The sequence below is a fragment of the Oncorhynchus nerka genome, linkage group LG27 (genome assembly GCF_034236695.1).
Source record: "Oncorhynchus nerka isolate Pitt River linkage group LG27, Oner_Uvic_2.0, whole genome shotgun sequence".
Classification (NCBI taxonomy): Eukaryota; Metazoa; Chordata; class Actinopteri; order Salmoniformes; family Salmonidae; genus Oncorhynchus; species Oncorhynchus nerka.
In genome coordinates this window covers 83,816,253-83,835,498 of record NC_088422.1, presented here as the reverse complement: position 1 = coordinate 83,835,498, position 19,246 = coordinate 83,816,253, and the positions used below count along the sequence as shown (strand labels likewise).

Sequence of the window (19,246 nt, the reverse complement as noted above, 5' to 3'; positions counted from 1 at the left end):
AGTAACCAGGCCTTGACCCCAAAGTGCTCTACAGTAACCAGGCCTTGACCCCAAAGTGCTCTACAGTAACCAGGCCTTGACCCCAAAGTGCTCTACAGTAACCAGGCCTTGACCCCAAAGTGCTCTACAGTAACCAGGCCTTGACCCCAAAGTGCTCTACAGTAAACAGGCCTTGACCCCAAAGTGCTCTACAGTAAACAGGCCTTGACCCCAAAGAGCTCTACAGTAACCAGGCCTTGACCCCAAAGAGCAGGCAGAAGCAGTGGCAAGCAGAGAAGTAGCATTTAGATGCTTATTGCACCTTTACTGGTTAACAACCAATGTGATGTCCATCTCATTATGGATCTAACTCTTAGTCACATTGGGTAGCATTTGTCCTACCACTTTTAAAAGGGGGAGATCCAACTCTTAAATAATTATAGGCCAATCTCAAAGCTGTCACCCCTGGTGAAAATACTTGAAACCCTTGTAAGTGAACAGCTAAAATAGTCAATAAAAACTAACTCTATTTTATCAATGTACCAATCGGGCTTCAGGAAGAAGCATAGCACAATTACAGCAGCCATTAAGGTTTTAAATGATATCATTGAAGCCATTGACAAAAAACAGCACTGTGTCTCACTTTTTATTGATCCCTCTAAGGCTTTTGATACAGTTGATCATGCTATACTAAGGCAGAGATTGTCGAGTGGAGGTCTTTCAGAGCATGCAGTTGCATGGTTTGCTAACTATCTGTCTGATAGAACTCAGTGCACTCAATTTGATGGGCTTATGTCTGTTAAATTGTCTGTCTTGAATGGTGTGCCCCAAGGCTCTGTACTTGGTCCTCTCTTGTTCACTATTTATATAAATGATTTAGACAAAAATGTCCAAAATGCACAACCTAATTTTTATGCTGATGATACTGTTATTTGCTGTTGTGCCTCGTCTCTTACAAAAGCTTTCCAGAACATGCAAACTGCTTTTTATACTGTTCAACATACCTTGTGTCAATTGAAGCTTATCCTCAATACTGACAAAACTAAACTAATGGCGTTTTCTAATGCAAGAAATAGACCTCTGAACCTTTAACCTATTACTACCTGTCAGGGCAAGGAGATTGAGGTTGCAACCTCATATAAATATCTTGGAATTTTAATTGATGACGGCCTCTCTTTTAAATTGCATATTCAACAACTTAAAAATTGGGATTTATTTTAGGAATAAGGCCTGTTTTTCTTTTGAAGCCAGAAGGAGGCTAGTGTCAGCTACATTTATGCCTTTACTAGACTATAGGGATATTTTATATATGAATGCTTCCACTCAGTGTTTGAGATCAATTGACACCCTTTACCATGGCACTTTGTGATTTATTTTAAAACCCTTCCGCACCACTGCACTTTGTATACCAGGGTTGGCTGGCCTTCTCTAGTCACTCGTAGGCTCCGTCACTGGTATACTTTTATTTACAAAGCCATTTTGGGTTTACTACCTTTTTATTTGTGCATTTTTATTGTTCAGAAATGTGGTGGGTACTCTCTTCGTTCGCTGGTCTTTATCCTGCTAACTGTTCCAAATGTCCCAACTGAATTTGGTAAAAGGGCTTTTACGTACTCTGTGCCATCGTCTTGGAACACCTTACAAAATACTTTTAAACTGGAAGAACTTGTCCCGATTGGTGTTTTTAAATCACTGATGAAGGATTTTGAGGCTGATTCACTGACCTGTCAATGTTTTTAATTTGCTGTTTTATACTCTTGTGAATTCAATGGTTTTTACTAGATTACTTGTAGTTTTTCATGTTGTCTATCTGTAATTTTTTTGTAATGACTCGGTGCTGCCTATCTTGGCCAGGGCGCTCTTGAAAAATAGATTTTAATCTCAATGAGCCCATCCTGGTTAAATAAAGGTTAAAAAAAATAAAAAGTAGCATTATTCCCCCAGTCAGAGGTATCACAGAGGACAACACGTACTGCACACGTGCAGAGTAGACCTCTCCAACCTGAAACTCTACATTCCTACTGTCTTCCCAGCAGGATGGGTGTCATAGGCTCCGTTTACACAGGCAACCCAGTTGTGATGTTTTTTCCACTAATTTGTCTTTTGACAAATCACAGATCTTTTCACATCAGATCTTTTTCAGAGCTGATCTGATTGGTCAAAAGACCAATTAGGTCAAGAAAATAAATAGACTGGGCTGCCTGTGTAAACGTAGCCATAGTGTCTCAGTATGATGAAGCGTCATCATTGTAAACCTGTTCTCTCAGCTCAGTAGGATCTAGATGCTCTGTGGTTGACTGTGTAAACGTAGCCATAGTGTCTCAGTATGATGAAGCGTCATCATTGTAAACCTGTTCTCTCAGCTCAGTAGGATCTAGATGCTCTGTGGTTGACTGTGTAGTTTCATTATGTAAAGCCTTTATACTGTAATGAAGGCTTAGACCACAGTCAGGCACATACAGTCAGTACACAACCCTGTACAGAGGTTAGAGAAGAGTTAGGCCTGTCATTCATCTGTGGACATACTTTAGACCAGTATACAGGGGTTTGGCAATGCAAACCTGAGTCAAACCCTGGGCTCAACTAGTACTACAATGTACTAGTATTGGTACTAGTATGTAACTGGTTATAAACGTACCAGTCTGTTGGGCAGCGTCCACGAGTAGGACTGTCTTGGTCTGTCCATCTGGCCCCGAGGAACACACCTCCTTCTGGACAGCTACAGTCCTCATGGGGGGCCTTCTGGCCCTCAGGGACTGACACAACCCCACCTGCTGCTGCTGATAGAACATAGACTATAATAACATTAAACATTATTTTGTATATTGATGTTATACGACCCAATTAATGGTATTAATTAATGAATTCATTGATGGTATTAATTGATCAGTAATGTAAAAATGAAGTATGGACCTGAGCACCTTGCATTAGGGTAGACCAGCAGAATAACATGTTTGACCTCTAACCTCTTACCTTGGGTAGAACGGCAGGTCTGACCATGCCCCTCCCACCTCTCTGATTAGCTAGCCCAAATGCCTGTCCGAGAGGGGCCGGTCTCTCGCTGACGTCAGCTGATATAGGGTTTACCACGCCAGGCTGCAGGGGCCCGGCGTACGTTCCTGGGAAGGGCTGGTAGAGGAACAGAACAACTGTATTTTTCATCTGTGACAAACATTCACACATACTCCACTACCTACCATGCTAAAGGGCACATTGGCAATGAATAGTACCTGTGACAATGAACATTTATCCTCCACTTCTTCTGTTCTCCTAACCATTTCTTCAGGCTACTAGTCTTGTAAACCTCTTCTCCCAAAAACAACACACTCCACTACCTACCAAGCGAAAGGGCACATTGAAGGTGAATAGTACCTGAGATCTGACACCAGCAGCCCTCCGGGTTGCTAATTCACTTCCCTGTTCTATCTCCTCGCCCAGGATTTGAACTAGCAACCTTCTGACTACTGGTCTGCCTCTAACCCCCCAACATTTCAGCTACCTACCTGGTAAAAGCCCATCATGGGGGGGCAGGGTGCAGGCATGATCTGGTAGTAGGTGTAGTCATTGGAGACTGGAGGCTGGGGGGAGGACAGGATGGGGTAAGCTAGGTACGGACCACCTGGGCTGGGGTTGGGCTGCTGCCAGCGCAGGTCCCCTCCTCCGCTATACATGGGGTGCTGTTGTCTGTAGAGGGGAGGGAGAGAACAAATGACTGGTGTAGTGATGATTGTATGAATATACAACATATTAGGACTAATATACCCGTAGGAAGCCAGAGAAAACTGTGTCAAACTAAGACAAAGCTTGTTACACTGCTGATATCAGTGTAGAGCTGACTGTGTGTGTGTGTGTGTGTGTGTGTGTGTGTGTGTGTGTGTGTGTGGCTGACAAGGATCCAGCTGACATTTTCACAGCCGGTGGTCTTGAGACCACTTCCTGCTATTCAAAACAGACAGGAAGGAAACGAACGTGCAGCATGAGGCAGATCACCCCTGACAAAGAGAAACGCACAGGACACACACACAGGTCGACAGCTCTCAATCACATCCAGGGCATAAAATTAACACCCGACAAAGAGAAACGCACAGGACACACACACAGGTCTACAACTCTCAATCACATCCAGGGCATAAAATTAACACCCGACAAAGAGAAACACACAGGACACACACACAGGTCTACAGCTCTCAATCACATCCAGGGCATAAAATTAACACCCGACAAAGAGAAACACACAGGTCGACAGCCCTCAATCACATCCAGGGCATAAAGTTAACACCCGACACCTGCGGGTAAAATGTATATTTCACCAACCCCATTGGCGGGTGGTCAATGTGCAGGACTCTACAGGGGGAGCATTACATTCCTGAATAAAAAGTCCAAAGTCAAGTATGAGCACATGTGAGTTAGTGTTCAGAAAATGTTGCAGTATCTGTTTTTAAAGTATTTAAAGTATTTTGTTTCAAAGCTGCTAATTCCACAAAGAAATATCAAACCTACAGTTGAAGTCTGAAGTTTCCATACACTTAGGTTGGAGTCATTAAAACTCCTTTTTCAACCACTCCACAAATGTCTTGTTAACAAACTATAGTTTTGGCAAGTCGGTCAGGACATCTACTTTGTGCATGACACAAGTAATCTTTCTAACAATTGTTTAGACAGATTATTTCACTTATAATTCACTGTATCACAATTCCAGTGGGTCAGAAGTTTACATACACTATGTTGACTGTGCCTTTAAACAGCTTGGAGAATTCCAGAAAATGTCATGGCTTTCGAAGCTTCTGATAGGCTAATTGACATAATTTTAGTCAATTGGAGGTGTACCTGTGGATGTATTTCAAGATCTACCTTCAAACTCAGGTCCTCTTTGCTTGACATCATGGGAAAATCAAAAGAAATCAGCCAAGACGTCAGAAAAGAAAGTGTAGACCTCCACAAGTCTGGTTCATCTAATCCAAAACCGCCATATAAAAGCCAGACTACGGTAGGCAACTGCACATGGGGACAAAGATCGTACTTTTTGGAGAAATGTCCTCTGGTCTGATGAAACAAAAATAGAACTGTTTGGCCATAATGACCATCACTATGTTTGGAGGAAAAAGGAGGATGCTTGCAAGGCGAAGAACACCATCCCAACAGTGAAGCACGGGGATGGCAGCATCATGTTGTCAGGGTGGTTTGCTGCAGGAGGGACTGGTGCACTTCACAAAATAGATGGCATCATGAGGGAGAAAAATTATGTGGATATATTGAAGCAACATCTCAAGACATCAGTCAGGAAGTTAAAGCTTGGTCACAAATGAGTCTTCCAAATGGACAATGACCCCAAGCATACTTCCAAAGTGTGGTAAAATGGCTTCAGGACAAAGTCAAGGTATTGGAGTGGCCATCACAAAGCCCTGACCTCAATCCCGAAGAAAATGTGTGGGCAGAACTGAAAAAGACTGTATGAGCAAGGAGGCCTACAAACCTGACTCAGTTACACCAGCGCTGTCAGGAGGAATGGGCCAAAATTCACCCAACTTATTGTGGAAGGCTACCTGAAACATTTGACCTTAGTTAAACAATTTAAAGGCAATGCTACCAAATACTAATTGACTGTATGTAAACTTCTGACCCACTGGGAATGTGATGAAATAAATAAAAGCGGAAATCATTCTCTCTACTATTATTCTGACATTTCACATTCTTAAAACAAGGTGGTGATCCTAACTGACCTAAGACAGGGAATTTTTTATTATGATTAAATGTCAGGAATTGTGAAAAACTGAGTTGGCTAAGGTGTGTGTAAACTTCTGACTTCAACTATATGTCCCATCTGGCACAGCTGAGCTCACTGAGTGAAATGCTGATAGATTCCTTTTTGGAGGCACTGTGCACAGGCATAAACGTTGGTCTACTTTCCACAAACGTCTACAAAGTGAGACTTTGTCTTCGTGTTCCTTGGCTATTTACATTGTTTTGCTCACAAGTTCAGTAGTTTTTCAACATTAGTTTGAGTCTGTTGCTTCAACTGATAGCAAAGAGTCAGATCCCAAATCGCACCAAGGTAACCTCCCGCCCTTAAAGGGCCAACTCAACAATTTGTCTATGATATTTTGGTTTTAAAAAATCCAGTCACAAAAAAAATGAAAGAGTAATATCACATTTCTTGTTTTTAGAAACGTTACAAAGCATGGTCATCTGTTTTTGGTGTGTTTTTATTAAAAAATCAGAGTGCCTGGAATATTTTTCTGCCCTGATCACATCCCTGGGTGGTAACTGATCATTCACAGCCTAGCTGTGTGTAACACTCACACGGTATATGGGGGTTTCCTGAGGTGAATCAGAAGGAAGACCCCATCAGTTTCCCCACTGACATGGGCACAGGCACATTCCTGGAGGAGGGTCAGAAACAGGAATATTCCTGGACTCCATAGAGATTATTTCCGAGCTAATGCTAGGCTAACTGTCAGCGGCTCAGGTACAGAGGCAGGGTAGTTCTAATACAGATTGTATCAGTGACAGTCGCACCTCAGACTCTTAGGGTCAAATTACCGGACACAGATTAAGCCTAGTTTTGAATGAAAAGACATGTGCTCAGAAATTCCCCATTGAATATGGTTTTTAATCCAGGACTAGGCTTAATCTGTGTCCAGGAAACCTGCCCTTAGTGTGTAGGGTGTAGGCTGCATGATCTAGGGACTATAAGATGTAGGGTGATGTGTCTACCTGTTGGGTTGGTTCTCCTGGACAAAAGGGTAGCAGGTGATGAGGTAGCTGGGGATTGGGGTGGGCTCTACCCCCCCTCCTCCTCCTTCTCCTCCTCCAGACAAGCTCATGGTGACCAGCGCTCCTTCCAGACCTTTCTTTTGTGGGATAAACGGCTCCACTTCGGCTGACAGTTTCACATCCTGCAAGGAGAGACAGAGTCAGTCAGACACGGACGTCACAGACAGGACCTGACTGGAGAGGAGAGGACCTGACAGGAGAGGACAGAACAGGACCTGACAGGAGAGGACAGAACAGGACCTGACAGGAGAGGACAGGACCTGACAGGAGAGGAGAGGACAGGAGAGGACAGGAGAGGACCTGACTGGAGAGGAAAGGAGAGGAGAGGACAGGAGAGGAGAGGACAGGAGAGGACCTGACAGGAGAGGACAGGAGAGGACCTGACAGGAGAGGAGAGGACAGGAGGAGAGGACCGGAGAGGAGAGGACAGGAGAGGACCTGACAGGAGAGGAGAGGACAGGAGAGGACCTGACAGGAGAGGAGAGGACAGGAGAGGACAGGAGAGGACCTGACAGGAGAGGAGAGGACAGGAGAGGACCGGACAGGAGAGGAGAGGACCTGACAGGAGAGGAGAGGACAGGAGAGGTCCTGACAGGAGAGGACAGGAGAGGTCCTGACAGGAGAGGAGAGGACAGGAGAGGTCCTGACAGGAGAGGACAGGAGAGGACCTGACAGGAGAGGAGAGGACAGGAGAGGACCTGACAGGAGAGGAGAGGACAGGACCTGACAGGAGAGGAGAGGACAGGAGAGGACCTGACAGGAGAGGAGAGGACAGGAGAGGACCTGACAGGAGAGGACAGGAGAGGACCTGACAGGAGAGGACAGGAGAGGAGAGGACAGGAGAGGAGAGGACAGGAGAGGTCCTGACAGGAGAGGACCTGACAGGAGAGGACCTGACAGGAGAGGAGAGGACAGGAGAGGACCTGACAGGAGAGGAGAGGACAGGAGAGGACCTGACAGGAGAGGAGAGGACAGGAGAGGAGAGGACAGGACCGGAGAGGACCTGACAGGAGAGGAGAGGACAGGAGAGGACCTGACAGGAGAGGAGAGGACAGGAGAGGACCTGACAGGAGAGGAGAGGACAGGAGAGGAGAGGACCTGACAGGAGAGGAGAGGACAGGACAGGAGAGGACAGGACCTGACAGGAGAGGACCTGACTGGACAGGATCACCTCGCAACGCACCAGACAGACTCAGGAGTGATAGACCTCTCACTTTTGTGCCAAAATAAGAGCAGTTAAAGTGAACCCGTATTAGGTTATGTTCAGGACTCAGTGAATGTGGGTCAATCAGGGATAAATCGACATAAGGACTTTTATTTTTTGATTTTACTTTTATTTAACTAGGCAAGTCAGTTAAGAACAAATTCTTATTTTCAATGACGGCCTAGGAACAGTGGCTTAACTGCCTGTTCAGGGGCAGAACAACAGATTTGTACCTTGTCAGCTCGGGGATTCAAACTTGCAACCTTTCGGTTACTAGTCAAACGCTCTAACCGCTAGGCTACCTGCCGCCCCAAGATCAGCTGGTACTGACAGCACACTCACTGTGTGAAGTCTTCCTGGAACTTAGTTATTTTAGTAACCCAAGGGGTGACATCAACGATCCATCAACAATCCATAGACATTTAGGTCTTAGATCAATCACACAGGACTGGAGAGTAGGCTGTCAGTCAGTAGTAAACATTGATATCTGACTAAGAGGCCGACGGCCCTAAGCTATATGACTGGACCACAAAGTCTGAGTAGGTATGTTACCTAAGGAGCAGCTCGCTGCTTCACCCAGCGAGAATAGAATAGGGTGCCAAGGCTAGACTAATTATTAACATAACTCATGACTTCATCTGGCAACATCTCCACGACACAGCCAAAACAGAACTGGTTCCTTCACGACAAATGAATCAACTGGCAACAAGAGAAACAACTTTTCACTGGATCTGAGAATGGAGAGTTGGAGTCAATGGCTGTCTCTGAAAATACACCTTATTACAATAGTGAACTACTTTGACCAGGGAACATAGAATAGCATCCTGCCCAGGGGTATTTTTTTAATTTAACCTTTGTTTAAGAAGGCAATACAGTTAGGAATTGGTTCTTATTTACAATGACGGCCTAGGAACAGTAGATGAACTGCCTTGTTCAGAAGCAGAACGACAGATTTTTACCTTGTCAGTTCGGGGATTCGATCTAGCAACCTTTCGGTTACTGGCCGAACTAGTAACCGAAAGCCACTAGGCTACCTGCTGGTTAGCCACTCTAACCACTAGGCTACCTGGCTACCTACAGTACATCAAGCTGCCTAACGAAGCAGGCGATAGGCTCCTGCGCTATGGGCTGTTTTAATGTGGACAAGGCTACTTACTTATATAGGGAATAGGGTGCCAGGTCGGTCACAGACGATGAAAGCATAACAAAGTGTTGACCTTAGAGCAGTGTGATCAGGGGACGTGTGAGTGTAGCAGACAGACACAGCAACATGTAACCTGGTGCAATAGAAACACTTCCTGGTTGGTCTGACACTGATCAGATCAGAGTGGTGTGGAGAGCAGAGGACTGTTTCCTTGTACTCAGAGAACATGACTGACTGAGGGCCTTAGAACACACAGTCCAATACCTGTGCTTTCAGCCTAACCCTTCCTATTAAGTTATGCCAACACAATACAGCATTTTTAGGGAGTGCCTTGGAACTGGTATGCTTCATTGGTAAACATTTTTTGCCCCTTTCATCCAAAGAGCCCCTCTCCCTACCAGCTACCACTAACATTAAACACTAGGTAGCACTCCTACCATCAGCATTCTGTCCTGAGACATTCCTTTCCTATGGCCCTGCCTGGTCCAAGTCTGGCCCTGAAGGTGCCCCTTAGATGCTGATCTTGAGTTAGTTTTGCATTTCCCCCACTATTGGTTTAGGTTAGGATTGGGGGAGGAGAAGCTGATCCTAGATCTGTACCTAGGGGAAACTTCACCTCAGAGCCACCAGAGAGCAACCAGCAGAGCCGGGGTGGTAATGACTCAGTCACCCAGCATCTTCAGGAGGACTTTATGGGCCAGCTATATTTAGCTGCTCATTCTTCCCAGAGAGATTACACTAGTAGCCAACTATGTGTTACATAAGGTCTCTAAATGAAACGTCAACTAGGACACAGCCTACCCATAAAGATCCTTTAATTCAATTGTTCTATTTCATTCTGTGGGCCTACCTCTACTGCCATCATGCCACAGGTACAGAGGTGGTGGTTTGTGGTGTGCGTGTGTGTGTGTGGTGTGCGTGGTATGTATGTGTGTGTGTGCGTGGTGTGCGTGGTATGTATGTGTGTGTGTGCGTGGTGTGCGTGGTATGTATGTGTGTGTGTGCGTGGTGTGCGTGGTATGTATGTGTGTGTGTGCGTGGTGTGCGTGGTATGTATGTGTGTGTGTGCGTGGTGTGCGTGGTATGTATGTGTGTGTGTGCGTGGTGTGCGTGGTATGTATGTGTGTGTGTGCGTGGTATGTATGTGTGTGTGTGCGTGGTGTGCGTGGTATGTATGTGTGTGTGTGCGTGGTGTGCGTGGTATGTATGTGTGTGTGTGCGTGGTATGTATGTGTGTGTGTGTGTGTGGTGTGCGTGGTATGTATGTGTGTGTGTGTGTGTGGTGTGCGTGGTATGTATGTGTGTGTGTGTGTGTGGTGTGCGTGGTATGTATGTGTGTGTGTGTGTGTGTGGTGTGCGTGGTATGTATGTGTGTGTGTGTGTGTGTGGTGTGCGTGGTATGTATGTGTGTGTGTGTGTGGTGTGCGTGGTATGTATGTGTGTGTGTGTGTGGTGTGCGTGGTATGTATGTGTGTGGTGTGCGTGGTATGTATGTGTGTGTGTGTGTGTGCGTGGTATGTATGTGTGTGTGTGCGTGGTGTGCGTGGTATGTATGTGTGTGTGTGCGTGGTGTGCGTGGGTATGTATGTGTGTGTGGTGTGCGTGGTATGTATGTGTGTGTGTGTGTGTGGTGTGCGTGGTATGTATGTGTGTGTGTGTGTGGTGTGCGTGGTATGTATGTGTGTGTGTGTGTGTGGTGTGCGTGGTATGTATGTGTGTGTGTGTGTGGTGTGCGGGTATGTATGTGTGTGTGTGTGTGTGTGGTGTGCGTGGTATGTATGTGTGTGTGTGTGTGGTGTGCGTGGTATGTATGTGTGTGTGTGTGTGGTGTGCGTGGTATGTATGTGTGTGGTGTGCGTGGTATGTATGTGTGTGGTGTGCGTGGTATGTATGTGTGTGGTGTGCGTGGTATGTATGTGTGTGTGTGTGTGGTGTGCGTGGTATGTATGTGTGTGTGTGTGTGTGGTGTGCGTGGTATGTATGTGTGTGTGTGTGTGTGTGGTGTGCGTGGTATGTATGTGTGTGTGTGTGGTGTGCGTGGTATGTATGTGTGTGTGTGTGTGTGTGGTGTGCGTGGTATGTATGTGTGTGTGTGTGTGTGTGGTGTGCGTGGTATGTATGTGTGTGTGTGTGTGTGGTGTGCGTGGTATGTATGTGTGTGTGTGTGTGTGGTGTGCGTGGTATGTATGTGTGTGTGTGGTGTGCGCGTGTGTGGTATGTATGTGTGTGTGTGTGGTGTGCGCGTGTGTGTGGTATGTATGTGTGTGTGTGTGTGTGTGTGTGTGTGTGTGGTGTGCGTGTGCGTGGTATGTGTGTGTGGTGTGCGTGTGTGTGGTATGTATGTGTGTGTGTGTGGTGTGCGTGTGTGTGGTATGTGTGTGTGTGTGTGTGTGGTGTGCGTGTGTGTGGTATGTATGTGTGTGTGTGTGGTGTGCGTGTGTGTGGTATGTATGTGTGTGTGTGTGTGTGGTGTGCGTGTGTGTGGTATGTATGTGTGTGTGTGTGATATGTATGTGTGTGTGTGTGGTGTGCGTGTGTGGTGTGCGTGGGTGTGGTATGTATGTGTGTGGTGTGCGTGGGTGTGGAGGGGAGGAAGGCTGTGATGAAATGTCAAAATAATACAGGTCATAAATAGAGGTCGACCGATTATGATTTTTCAACGCCAATAATGATTATTGGAGGACCAAAAAATCTGATACCGATTAATCGGACGATTTTATTTTTTAAATGTATTTGTAATAATGACAATTACAACAATACTGAATGAACACTTATTTTAACTTAACTTAATATAATAATATAACTTAATATAATATATAATATATATAATAATATAATATATAATAATATAATATAACTTAATATAATACATCAATAAAATCAATTTAGCCTCAAGTAAATAATGAAACATGTTCAATTTGGTTTAAATAATGCAAAAACAAAGTGTTGGAGAAGAAAGTAAAAGTGCAATAAGCGCTATGTAAGAAAGCTAATGTTTCAGTTCCTTGTTCAGAACATGAGAACATATGAAAACTGGTGGTTCCTTTTAACATGAGTCTTCAATATTCCCAGGTAAGAAGTTTTAGGTTGTAGTTATTCTAGGAATTATAGGACTATTTCCCTCTATACCATTTGTATTTAATTAACCGTAGACTATTGGATGTTCTTATATTCACATTAGTATTGCCAGTGTAACAGTATAGCTTCCGTCCCTCTCCTCGCTCCTCCCTGGGCTCGAACCAGCAACACAACGACAACAGCCACCACATCAAAGCAGCGTTACCCATGCAGAGCAAGGGAAACAACCACCCCAAGGCTCAGAGCGAGTGAAGTTTGAAACGTTATTAGCACGCGCTAACTAGCCAGCCATTTCACTTCGGTTACACCAGCCTCATCTCGGGAGTTGATAGGCTTGAAGTCATAAACAGCGCAATGCTTGGTTTGAAGTCATAAACAGAGCAATGCTTGACGCACAATGAAGAGCTGCTGGCAAAACGCACGAGAGTGCTGTCTGAATGAATGTTTACGTGCCTGCTTCTGCCTACCACCGCAACTTACCTTGGCTTACTTACTGCATTTGCGTAACAGGCAGTCTCCTTGTGGAGTGCAACGAGAGAGAGGCAGGTCGTTATTGCGTTGGATTAGTTAACTGTAAGGTTGCAAGATTGGATCTCCCGAGCTGACACGGTGAAAATCTGTCGTTCTGCCCCTGAACGAGGCAGTTAACCCACCGTTTCTAGGCCGTCATTGAAAATAAGAATGTGTTCTTAACTGACTTGCCAAGTTAAATAAAGATTAAATAAAGGTGTAAAAAAATTAAAAATTAAATCGGCGCCCAAAAAGATTTCCGATTGTTATGAAAACTTGAAATCGGCCCTAATTAAATCGGCCATTCCGATTCATCGGTCGACCTCTAGTCATAAAATATCCATCATAAAATGTGTGTCACAAAGTATGTGTCAAACATACCTGTACAGCTACCCGACACATCACAAACCACAGTACCATGTCAAATCAACAGAAGCCTACCTCTCTGAAAATAAAATACAAAGGATGACAATTCTCCATTGTTTGAAACAATGTCCTCCAGGGTTTGGATAGGTCAGATGAGATGCAGCCTACTGCTCTAGTATTGGGATCATCAGTGGATTGGAAGAGTGGAAAGATACTGTAGGCCACTAGATGGGACAGCAACAGGGTGACAGCCTGGGTCAAAGCTGGGAAATATATACAACAGGTCAACAGCTCAGTGTCTTAAAGGAATGTAGTCAAAGCACTCTCAATGAGCTTTTACTTGTCTGTCTGGATGGGTGGGCCTGGGTGGGTTCTGGGTGAAACTGAAGAAACACAGACCATCTCTACAACCCCTCACCCCTATTCCCTCTCCTCTTCCCCCCACCCTGCTCTGTTGCGCCGACCAAATCACATTTTGCTGTCAATTGAATTCATGTTTGTAGTCCTGATGAATGCTGCTTCAGGGGACTTTAAACACTGATATGGAAACACTGAACTGGGTCTGACTACTAAGTCATGACCATTGGACTGTTTATCTAGGTTCACCTCTTATCAAAACTGACCATTGACATCATGTTGACTGAATCACAGGCCTTCCTGCCCAGCTGACACATCGGGACTTGCTGCTTGAGTCCCAAATGGCACCCTATTCCTTTCATAGTGCACTACTTTTGACCAGAGCTCAATAGGGTGCCATTTGAGATGGAGTCCAGACCTATCACTGGGGCGGGCAGCTGCGGTCAGAGGATAGATCAACCTCATCCCCCCCTTTCATTCTGAGAGGAGGAAAGGAAGAGGGAGAGTTGACACGAGTTCACGACACAAAGACACTCCATTCTCCCAGCCAGGGTCGGAATGTATGAATCCAGCATCAGTACAGCAGTGAACACACACCACACACACCGCCATTGTTTCCCAGTGCTACTGTACTGTCCGTGGGCAGTGTGGGCTGACATCTGATAGATCCAGGGGTCCTGACTGGTCAACACAGAGCGCTAGGGGTGACGTAGCCAGCTGAAAACAATACCCTTCAGTATACTAGATGGCAGCCTTCTGTGGCCTAAACTATGGTGCCATATACTGTCATGGAATTAAGCCTAGTGAAAAATATGACATTTTAAATGAACCATGCTTTGTTTCCATATGAGGTTTGATGGTTAGGACTACTCTAAAGAGAGTTGGTTACTTAAGATAATTACGTTAGTTACACAAAACAGAGGGGTTGGTTGTGTTACTTTAGATGACAAGGATGCTGATAGAGGAGAGGTTGGTAAATTGAAACTTTAGGTGAGGGGCGGGGTGACGGGGTTGGCTACTTTGTATGAGGGACGTTACAGGAAGTGGGGCGGGGTGACGGGGTTGGCTACTTTGTATGAGGGACGTTACAGGAAGTAGGCCTGGCTAGCTATAGGTGACGTTACAGGAAGTAGGCCTGGCTAGCTATAGGTGACGTTACAGGAAGTAGGCCTGGCTAGCTATAGGTGACGTTACAGGAAGTAGGCCTGGCTAGCTATAGGTGACGTTACAGGAAGTAGGCCTGGCTAGCTATAGGTGACGTTACAGGAAGTAGGCCTGGCTAGCTATAGGTGACGTTACAGGAAGTAGGCCTGGCTAGCTATAGGTGACGTTACAGGAGGTAGGCCTGGCTAGCTATAGGTGACGTTACAGGAGGTAGGCCTGGCTAGCTATAGGTGACGTTACAGGAGGTAGGCCTGGCTAGCTATAGGTGACGTTACAGGAGGTAGGCCTGGCTAGCTATAGGTGACGTTACAGGAGGTAGGCCTGGCTAGCTATAGGTGACGTTACAGGAGGTAGGCCTGGCTAGCTATAGGTGACGTTACAGGAGGTAGGCCTGGCTAGCTATAGGTGACGTTACAGGAGGTAGGCCTGGCTATAGGTGACGTTACAGGAGGTAGGCCTGGCTATAGGTGACGTTACAGGAGGTAGGCCTGGCTATAGGTGACAGGGGAGACAGTTACAGGATTAGGCCTGAGAGGATCAGTTGAGGAGTGAGGATGGTGGCCCAACCAGGATAAGCCAATTACACAACTAGCTACAACAGAGTCAGTTGCTATAGGACTCCAGCCCTAGTCCAGCAGGGAAAAGAGACTCCAAACATGTATGCCCTGGCTGGGGGAGACTCAGACAGGAAGTCCCTGGCTGTGTCCAGGTCTGGGTTCTTTAACTCTGGGTGCCATTCTCCATTCCGCTGGTGTGAAGGTGTAGGTTGTTTGTTCAGACGGAGTTGTATGTGATTGATTGATTAGCGCCTGGGATGTGAGTGAGAATAGCAGCGATTGTGGAAAAGGCTGCAGGTTGGCGTGTGTGTGTGTATGCGTGTTAGAGCGAGGAAGAGAGAGAATAGCAGCGATTATGGAAAATGCATTAGCAGGTAGCCTAGCGGTTAGAGGGTAAGGCCAGTCACCCTGAAAGTTCGCTGGTTCGAATCCCGAGCCAACTAGGTGAAAAATCTGTAGATGTGCCCTAGAGTAAGGCACTTAACCCTAATTGCTCCTATAAGTGGAGCTCAGCTCCAGATGTGTGGTGAAAAAGCCAGGGCAGCACTGGCCTGGCAAAACTGGGTGGGACTACTGGGCCATCAACCATCAAACCCTTTGTCCATTCAAGCTTTTGTCTCCGATTCATTGTCTTCTAACATTCTCAGCTGGAAAGAGAGAAGTTGTATTGTTCTTTCACTGTTCTTGAATGGGAGGGGGCAAGAGAGGGAGCAATAGAGCAGTGGGTGGATGAGCGAGCTTGAGTGTGTGCATGTACACTACATTTTGAAAAATATATTAAAGTCACAAGCATGAAACCATCTTGGGTCCTTGAATCTCCCATGCACCATCATCACATCACTGTGGACCACAACTCAGCCTATGTGGCATCTGATGGTGACACAGGAGGACTTCATCCAAATCAAATCACATTTTATTTGTCACACGCGCAGATTACAACAGGTGTCGACCTTACTGTGAAATGCTTACTGTCAAGCCCTTAACCAACAACTCAGTTCAAGAAATAGCCAGCTGAAAACAATACCCTGCAGTATACTAGATGGCAGCCTTCTGTGGCCTAAACTATGGTGCCATATACCGTCATGGAATTAAGCCTCGTGAAAAATGACATTTTAAATGGGCACTTACAGTAAGTCAGACCACATAATAGAGTAGCTAACTTGCATCATAGTTAAGTTACTCTATGCGCAGCAGGAGTCATTCAATGGAATGCGATTCAAATGCAAAAGAACCCGACATTCCTCCAGAGCGAATCAGCTGGCTAGTTAGTTGTCAACAATCTACCACACACTCACTGCAGACTGGAAGTTCTGGTAACTGGTCACTACCTAGCTAGTTAACTAACCCTGGTCCGTATTATAATAACTATCTAGCTAGTTATTTAACGGTGTGTCAAACATCAAAGTTCACCAGATAGCTATGTCAGTTCATGTCAACCGATATGTTGACATGAACTGTCATTAATGTCAACACATTGTGACAGTATAGGTACTGTAACTAGTTTAGTTTGATTCTCAATATAGTTAGCCTCAATTAAAACATATCTAGTACATAGATCAGCATATCTTGGAGAACAGATGAGATATTGGCCATCCAAAATGACAAGCGTATAAAAGCTGCTTAGCTAACTGGCTAGTTAGCCAGTTAGCTAGTTCACTTGTCTACTTACACACATGCCTAGTACGCGTAGTGATCTAGTTAGATGACAAATCATTGACAATAATCAAACATCGGATAAACTCACGGACACTTCTAAAACATTAAAGGGACATTGTTACCTGCAGATACGTTTTGGGCCTAGCTAGCTACCTTCATATTCCCATTAGCTAACTAAAGCTAGTTGTGCCGTTACCAGACATAATCGGTTCCGTCATTACTTCGCAGAGAAAATCCGTCTTTACCTTATCACAAGAGTCCATGTCAATCGCTGCGACCGCGGGAGACCGTCATTGAGCACGCAGTGGTCGTCAAGATATAGATTTAATTTTCTTCATTGTAAATGTTGAGCCATTTGTGTGAAACACACCCTGTTTTACCTCTGCCTAGTTGAACTGTTGCTGCCTAGCTAGCTCGGCTAGCTCTGAATGTGTCAACGTAGGAATGGAATGGCAGAGGGGATGGTCATCTGGGACGGAGAGCCCACAGTCTCACACAATGTTCGTCTTTGCCTTCGGCGTCTGTCACTGATAAGATTTGAAGGACCAGGATAAATAGGCCTACTGTGCAAAAAGTATATCTTTTTTTGTTGCGTAAAGCAGCTGCAGTCGGAAGTTTACACACACCTTAGCCAAATACATTTAAACTCAGTTTTTCACAATTCCTGACATTTAATCCTAGTAAAATTACCTGTTTTAGGTCAGTTAGGATTGCCACTTTATTTTAAGAATGTGAAATGTCAGAATAATAGTAGAGAGAATGATTTATTTCAGCTTTTATTTCTTTCATCACATTCCCAGTGGGTCAGAAGTTTACATACACTCAATTAGTATTTGGTAGCATTGCCTTTAAATTGTTTAACTTGGGTCAAACGTTTTGGGTAGCCTTCCACAAGCTTCCCACAATAAGTGGGGTGAATTTTTGCCCAATCCTCCTGACAGAGCTGGTGTAACTGAGTCAGGTTTGTAAGCCTCCTTGCTCATACACACTTTTTCAGTTCTGCCCACAAATCTTCAATGGGATTGAGGTCAGGGCTTTGTGATGGCCACTCCAATACCTTGACTTTGTTGTCCTCAAGCCATTTTGGCACAACTTTCGAAGTATGCTTGGGGTCATTGTCCATTTGGAAGACCCATTTGCGACCAAGCTTTAACTTCCTGACTGATGTCTTGATATGTTTCTTCAATTTATCCCCATAATTTTCCTCCCTCATAATGCCATCTATTTTGTGAAGTGTACCAGTCCCTCCTGCAGCAAAGCACCCCACAACATGATGCTGCCACCCCCGTGCTTCACGGTTGGGATGGTGTTCTTCAGCTTGCAAGCCTCCTCCTTTTTCCTCCAAACATAGTGATGGTCATTATGGCCAAACAGTTCTATTTTTGTTTCATCAGACCAGAGGACATTTCTCCAAAAAGTTTGATCTTTGTCCCCGTGTGCAATTGCAAACCGTAGTCTGGCTTTTATATGACGGTTTTGGAGTAGTGGCTTCTTCCTTGCTGAGCGGCCTTTCAGGTTATGTCGATATAGGACTTGTTTTACTGTGGATATAGATACTTTTGACCCGTTTCCTCCAGCATCTTCACAAGGTCCTTTGCTGTTGTTCTGAGATTGATTTGCACGTTTCGCACCAAAGTACGTTCATCTCTTCTTCCTGAGCGGTATAACAGCTGCGTGGGCCCATGGTGTTTATACTTGCATACTATTGTTTGTACAGATGAACGTGGTACTTTCAGGCGTTTGGAAAATTCTCCCAAGGATGAACCAGACTTGCAGAGGTCAACAATTATTTTTCTGAGGTCTTGGCAGATTTCTTTTGATTTACCCATGATGTCAAGCAAAGAGGCGAGGCACTGAGTTTGAAGGCAGGCCTTGAAATACATCCACAGGTACACCTCAAATGATGATCATTTTCTGGAATTCTCCAAGCTGTTTAAAGGCACAGTCAACTTAGTGTATGTAAGCTTCCGACCCACTGGAATTGTGATACAGTGAATTATAATTGAAATAATTAGTCTGTAAACAATTGTTAGAAAAATGACTTGTGTCATGCACAAAGTAGATGTCCTGACCGACTTGCCAAAACTATAGTTTGTTAACAAGAAATTTGTGGAGTGGTTGAAAAACGAGTTTTAATTGCTACAACCAAAGTGTATGTAAACTTCCGACTTCAACTGTATGTCTAGCCTACAACACTGAATCAACTTTTGGATTATAATTCTAACAGATTTCTGCTTTGCTACTGTTCTGTATGCAATGTGATGGATGACATAGATACATTTTCAGTGATGGGAGTGAATCTATCTATTCATAAGTTTCTGCACACAAACAATTGACTAACACTAAGAACAGGAGTCTGTTGCAACTACCAAATAATACCGATATTTACAAATAATATAGTATGGAACCAATGTTAGCATGAGAGCTAAAAAGTAGACGGTATCTAGACCTACATTG

General features: G+C 44.9%; 1 protein-coding gene across 9 annotated transcripts in view; it reads right to left on the bottom strand.

Annotated features, from left to right (window-relative positions):
- The window catches only part of secisbp2l (SECIS binding protein 2-like), a 34,464-nt gene extending 17,156 nt beyond the window's left edge, over positions 1 to 17,308 (bottom strand). For 4 of the 9 annotated variants that reach the window (XM_065012122.1, XM_065012126.1, XM_065012123.1 and 1 more), the window contains exons 1-5: positions 17,035 to 17,308; positions 6,694 to 6,875; positions 3,483 to 3,663; positions 2,953 to 3,108; positions 2,618 to 2,774 (exon numbers count right to left, since the gene is read on the bottom strand). In XM_065012122.1, the coding sequence (XP_064868194.1) occupies positions 2,618 to 2,774; positions 2,953 to 3,108; positions 3,483 to 3,663; positions 6,694 to 6,875; positions 17,035 to 17,052 (694 nt within the window). In that variant the 5' untranslated portion in view covers positions 17,053 to 17,308. Of the gene's footprint in view, positions 1 to 2,617; positions 2,775 to 2,952; positions 3,109 to 3,209; positions 3,315 to 3,482; positions 3,664 to 6,693; positions 6,876 to 17,034 lie in introns of those variants that run through there. The other 5 variants (XM_065012124.1, XM_065012130.1, XM_065012125.1 and 2 more) reach the window with 3 other exon arrangements.
- Positions 17,309 to 19,246: the final 1,938 nt, after the last annotated feature.